At 38.9% G+C, this 6917-nt stretch overlaps 1 protein-coding gene across 3 annotated transcripts in view; it reads right to left on the minus strand.

The window, feature by feature from the left end:
• fign (fidgetin) overlaps nucleotides 1-5990 on the minus strand; it is a 29494-nt gene extending 23504 nt beyond the window's left edge. The window contains exons 1-2 of one of the 3 annotated variants that reach the window (XM_051404562.1): nucleotides 5797-5990; nucleotides 4895-4929 (exon numbers count right to left, since the gene is read on the minus strand). In XM_051404562.1, coding sequence (XP_051260522.1) covers nucleotides 4895-4919 — 25 coding nt within the window. In that variant the 5' untranslated portion in view covers nucleotides 4920-4929; nucleotides 5797-5990. Of the gene's footprint in view, nucleotides 1-4894; nucleotides 5338-5796 lie in introns of those variants that run through there. The other 2 variants (XM_051404566.1, XM_051404563.1) reach the window with 2 other exon arrangements.
• Nucleotides 5991-6917: the final 927 nt, after the last annotated feature.

Here is a 6917-nt window from a genome sequence, read left to right on the forward strand (position 1 = left end):
GGGTTTTCAGTCTAGCTAGAATGGCGGCCTCGATTGCCAGATTAGTCAGACACTGTTTTGTGAGAACACAGGAGGAATTTCAATACAGCAAAATATTGAGTTTTCTCTGTGAAACGCTTGCTGCTCTCTCACAATACTCTAGAAACTCCCCAACAGCACGCAATAAAAAAAAAAACACCTTGGAAGAAGGACAGGAAAAAACACCTCTCTTCACCAAGGTTATTCAATGATAAGCAACAGTGCTCAGGCACACAATGACGGCTCAAAGTGCCAGCTATTTCGAAAGCCATGTAATTGTAGATTTTGTTAATCATAGTCCTTGAGGGTTGGTATATTCACTGCCTGAGAGTAACAGTAAATAATCTGACTAAAGACATAATTTAAAGATATGGAAGCAGATTCAGTCATAAGGACTGTATGTTGCATGACTTCTTATAGATAAAACCACTTAATTGTTCATAAAGCAACCTCCAAATGCTGCTCTCAGCCACATACTACATTACAAATCATTTTAAGGGGATCTAACGATGGCTGCATTAACAAGCAAGAACTGTGGAAAATTATATTTTATTTATAATTTTTTTGGCGAGATGCACACACATACTGCAAGACTACAACCTACAGCCAGGCAACACTCTAGGCGTAGTATATCTTTTCTGGACTAAAGATAGGAAAATCTCCAATCTTTTTGGCCACTAAAAAAAAAAATCAAGAATTTAGCATGTCTAATTAAAATGTAAACAGTGTAATGAGGACATCAGTGATTTAGGCAAACGTCTCTCTGGCTGCCACTGGGGGTATGATAATTACAGAGGCAAATCTATGAATGCACATGAATCTCCTACAAGTCCAGATTAAAAGCCTTAGTGCTAAACCTAGTTTAGTACACCTGGGGATTGTCTATTCTAGCCAATCCCCAACAGGCTCGGAGCTGCCTCGTCTCCTTATGAGTGCAGAGACACCTCATGTGAAACAAAGCCTCTGTTACAACGTGTTGAAATGAGGAGAACAAGGAGTTTAAGGCAACAAATGCTATACTGTGTAAATAATATGCCTGGCACATATGGCCTGAATAAACCAGCCCTACAACATGACCCATGAACGCATTTCTGTCGTAATCAGTCATTTAGTAAACCCTAAGCTCTATAAGCACATTGTGCATTATGGCATGGATCACAATAAGACCATGTATGTGTGAAAGATTAGCTTTCTTAAAAAAAGAAAGAGAAAGAGAACAAGGCATTGTGTCTTCCTTCAAACCAGTTCTAGAAAAAGAAAACATGCACAACGAGAAACAGACAGGCACACACACACACAGACAATCACATTCAAATACATGCATGCACATAAAACGGTATAAGATATGCTAGAATGGAACCAGAGAAATCTATGGAGCGATATGTATTACGGGCTGCAGTGATACAATGAGACTAAATGCTTCCTAATATGCAACCTGTGTTGTTTTATCCACTAGAATCTGTTAAACTAAATTAAACTGTGAGTATTTTGTTTGAATTAGATGAAAAAAAACATGACAGGCCTGTAGCTAGGAGACACATGAAGGGTAAGTACAAGCAGCCAATGGTAGGCACATGCATTTTAGAAAATGTCTATGCCATATGCTGTCACTCAGAGGAAAAAAAAAAAAGTCTGAGCAGACAGTCGCTGTGTCTAAATGAGATGGTAGGAGGAGGAGGAGGAGGGGAGAGAAAGGGAGGATGTCAAGGATTCATGGTCCTTCATCTTTGCAGTAGAGCAAACACGTCCCTCAGTATAGCAACAGACAGCTGCCTCCACTTTCTAATGCAGTCCAACTTAGATCACTGCAAGAATTGTCAGTGTAGAGAGAAACACACAAAGATAACAGCAAGCTGCCATGAGGGAAACGACAGAGATGTGGATACAAGACAGGGAGACGCACAGCGAAAAGAAAGAAAGAGAGGGAAGGGAGGGAGGAACACGTAGAATACTTAGAAAAAGGATTGGAGTTTTTTTTTGTCCCCCTGCTAGCGTCTTACTCCATTGGGGACTCCCTCGCTTTTTATATGAAAAACGGTGAAGACACCGCTTAACGTGTTTGCTTTAGGATGACAATCCTATACTGATCTCACACCAAACAGTCAAAGGGATGAGAGAGATGTCTTGTAGTTACTGACAAATAGATCCATCAGTAAAGATGAATATTTTGTCGATTTACATTAGCATTGCAGACATCCCAGGGGTAGTTTACACAGAGTCAGCTGTAGGTATTCAGGAGCTTTAATTGTCATCATTAGTGCATATATATATATTGTCGGTCCTGTTATATACCGCTTCCCTGTTGTAATGGTTTATGTCATACTGTCAATTTTCATCAGCTACATTGCTTCACACAGACACATGATACTATCAAGTCAAATGAATGTTAGATGGACTGAAAATGTTTTGTTCTTGTTCAATCAATCACATCGGTCAAGACAACAATAGAAAAACACAAATTTCTGCAAACCTAATTTGATTTATGTGGTGCAGTCAGTACACAAAAATATGAGCTGGCAGAGCAGCATTTTGCCTAGAATAAAATAAGAAATTTCAAAATTACTTTGAAAATTGAATTATTGAACAAGGTGCACTGACTCCACTGTGGAGAGAAAAACATCTGCTTTGACCACCATGTGCAAGCAATTCCTTTGTCAATATAACACAACTGAATACACCGAGTATACGTCTATATCTTTGTCTCACTGGGAAATAGGATGCAATTATTTACTTTGCTCCCCATAACTCCTTGTTGGTATTTACAGTCTCTCTTAAAAGTGAGAACACATGTGACACTCAGTAAAGAGGGTGATGAAAACAGGAGGGTCAGCATCTGTCGTCAAATTCGGCTCAGAGATTCATGTCAAGCAACAGCTTAGATTGCTATCATAAGTACTATCCTATCAGAAATAAACAGAGCTGTCAGCTTCTTTCCATGCACACCGGAGGTGTCTGGGGTTAAGTAAGGACCTGCAAGAATCACCTAACACGCTGCAGGAGATCAGACATGGAACCCTTCCAGGGTTTGAACTCTTATAAAGATCCTCAGGTAGTATTTGATAATTAGGACATTTAGGATGCAAGGTGTGAGAGAATGGTTTGATGAATGCAAGAAGATTGTTTTTGTTGTGCAGATGTATTGTAATTCAAGATTAACCTAGTCTTGCACCATATATTCAAACCATAACCCCCACTAAAATTTGGTGTGAACATACGGCAGCATGAAAACACATAATTGTGACTTGTAGAAGTTTTCAATTGAGTTGTGCAGTTTGAAATATGAAATACATTTAAATAGACTGAGAGTATTTTAGATTGCGAGTATATGCAAGCTGTAGATACAGATTTAAATATAATTAATTGCTCCAAAGTATTTGCCACCCATTTCAGTATCCATAACTGAGCAGCTCAAATCAAAGTTATTTTGTAATAAAAACAACCATCACACATGCATGAGGGGGGTCTAAATATGAAACACATAAAAATCTGACCAACAAATTTAATACCCACTTTACAAAAACACATTACAACCAAACACTCAAACATAATGAACGTGGTAGTAATGTACATTTTTTTCCACTGAGTGACAAATGCTGCAATGCTGTTATTTTTGAAGAGGAATGAAAACATACTTCAGCTCACTGCTGATGATGTTAATTTCCTCTCAAAGCAAAACATGCAAATGAAATGTGTGAACACAATTAAGTAAATTGTTCTATGGAGGTGGAAAAGGTTCACTCAGGACAAAGTGTTTGCAAAAGAGAGATAGCACACAACTTGTTACTTCTCCTGACTTTGTATCTATGCTCAGTTCCATTTACTGGCTTGTCACAAACCATTTCCACTGAAACATAAATAACAGCTATTTCTGACGCTGCCTTTGTACTAATTTATGAGCAAATCTGATTTAGTTTCACCGGAGAGTTGTTATAGAATGTGACAAGTAAATAAAAAACTTCCTAAATGAAACCTGAAACCAGTCAAAGTGTAAGTTTTCCTGTCTGAAAGTTATTCTATATCACATCGTGTTGGACAAATTACCTTACAATTATAATATTGTCAGCATATTATATCACTGTTTTATTACAAGTAATATTGTCCTGCTATTTACTTTTCAGTAATCCTTTATATTTATAATTATGGAAAACAAGATTCAGCATATTTGCAACTGGTACCAGGTAATGTGTGTGAGGCTGAATGTATTGTTCAGTGCAGTTTTCTTATAAACAACAGGCATTTCACTAAAGGAAATGATTTTCTTCAGTAACAAGAGATCATGAGCTACAGCCATGTCATATTTTTTTTAATAAATGACATTTTGAAAGCTGTCGTGAAAATATCTTGTATAAATTCTGTTAAGGGCAAATATTGCATTTGTGGCTAGAAAATAACATAATAGCAGCCTGTGTTTCCACACACAAAAACTGTTTAAATTAACTGTGTTTGAAATTTGATTTCTTGATCTCTCAATTTCCAACCTTTCTGGATAAATTCACGTCCATTGTCTATTAGGCACAATAATCATATTGTGAGTGTCATGCAAGCGAAAATGTTAAAGCAGTGCAATGAGAAAGAAAAAGTTAAACTGCACATAAATAATGTCAGGAAGATAAACCAAAGCAAATTAAAATGGGGGCAAATTGTTTAACCTTCACATGAACCTAATTGTTAATGCCACAAATTAATCACATAATGTGCCCCTCATCTCAGTGATTACTTATTATTATCACCCAAATTAAGTAAAGTTTTGAAGATAAACCAAACATGCACAAAGAAAAATAAAAAAGGCATCACTGCAAATAAACAGCCTCTTTTCAAATAACACACACATGGAACAATAACAACAATATTAATGAGAATTACAAAATGAACATACCATAAATACTGGTGCTAGTGATCATGTCTTCAAGCCTAAAAACAAGAGGAGAGGGGAAAACAGCAGAATCGGAATTTTCACGAGGAGGAATTCCAAAGGTTGCTTCTCATTACAGGCACTTTTTTTTTCTTTCCTGCAGCTATCGGATTTCACAACTTTAAAAAAACGCACGCTCCCTTGTTCTTTCCTCAGGTATTCATTTAGGTCGCGTAACGCAAAACCAATGGAAACGGAACATGCGAGTACAATGAAAAAAATGAAGAGCCAAATACAATTTTTAAAAAAGCCCTGCACGGAGACGCGTAAACCACACAGTCAGGGCACACGGCTGGAGCCTGTCACTTCTTGCGCGAGTTGAAACGAGAGAATAGGACGCATGTGAGAGACTGTAGATGACATAAAACACACATTCTTCATGCCGCCTATTAGAGGAAGAGGCTAAACCAGCGTGATGCCCCCCCCTCCCTCCCTCCCTTTACTTTTAAAATAGATTACTTGCCAGCAGTTGTCCCACTAAGAGCGCAATGACAACCCATCTATTAACCTCCCGCCTGCGGTTATCGCGGCAAGTTTTATTCAGCCTGACATGCAAAAAAAACTTCTCGTTGCAAAGGAAAGTTATTTAAGAGACTGGTGTGAAACCAGCTCCCCAAACCGCGGAGGGCGAAACGTTAATTGCAAACTCGGTCTAATTCCGGAACTTCATCCCCCCTCTATTTTGTCCTCACTAAAGCGATGACAAGTCGTTTTGCTTTGGAGAATGCAGAACTGACTGTCCGCAGACTGCGCTGCAGATCTGTGATGCGCGACACAGTCTCTCAGCGAGCGTTTTGCGCGCACAGGGCTGCTCCGTTTCTCTTTTTTAATTGTCAACATCACTGATAGACAGGATAAAGACTTACCTGTGTAGGTGACAGGGCAGCGTCAGGGTTTATAGTACCATCGATCCGGTGAGTGCGCAGATGAATGGCTCGCCGAGGTTAAGCGTGGCTGCTCGCGATTTGAAACCATTCCAAGTTAGTGAGGGGAAGACTGACCACAGCCTCTGCCATGTTGGAATTCCAAACCCTGGACAGCTGCTCCACTGACTGAAGGCAGCACGCTGCACACTGCGCATGTTCCCTGCAGCCGGAGCCAAATTCAAAGGGAATCAACCTTAATCAGCAGCAGTTCAAGTAGCCTATCATGACAATGTTTTGCTGTAAGTTATTTAGGCAGAAGGGAGCTGCCTTTTTCTGCCTTGTACTGTATGAACAATCTGCACCATCGTGTGCGTATTTATTAGTATTTGTATGTGGGAAAAAATGTATCTTCATGGTATATTTATCTTTAAACATGATGTGTTATTTCAAGGTTTGAACAGCTTTGTTGAACACTGCCTCTGTTCTGTTGCTAGATATCTGTCAAAAATAAACCTTTTTCACAGCAGCCTTTTGGACATTAAATAGTCGGGTAAACACGGGTAACCAATGATAAGCCTACTAATTAAGGCTCTGTTCAGTTTACTGTTGCACAGCCTTTCCGGTGACTAACACGCTCAACAGCAGCACTCTGACTCTGTTTGACATGAATGTAACAGAACCTTAATTAGTATCAGTGGTAACACCTGTGTCTGTTGCCTTTCTTTGGAGTAATTAATTAAACTAATCTTCATCAACTGCTTGTATACTGTATTCTTCACCACTGCCAGTAGGGGTCATTACAGTTATGAGGGCAACAAAATACACTATGGCAATAGTTCCACATATGGAAATTTTCTTGCAGAGAGTTAAGGAAGAAGATCTGACCGCTTAATATGAAGCCACAGCCATTAGCCGGCTAGCTTAGCTTAGCATATGGTTTATACTATTTGTCCTTTTTTGTGCAGATTGAACAAGATATATTGTGTTAATTTGTGAGATGCTGTTCGGCAGATTTTGTCACCTTCAAATAGAGATAAGCTGGCTGTTTATGCTAAGCTAACGAGCAGCTGGCTGTAGCTTATACATGAAAAATGTGGAATCGATCTTCTCATCTAACGCTC

Source organism: Dicentrarchus labrax, unplaced genomic scaffold (assembly GCF_905237075.1).
Source record: "Dicentrarchus labrax unplaced genomic scaffold, dlabrax2021, whole genome shotgun sequence".
NCBI lineage: Eukaryota > Metazoa > Chordata > Actinopteri > Moronidae > Dicentrarchus > Dicentrarchus labrax.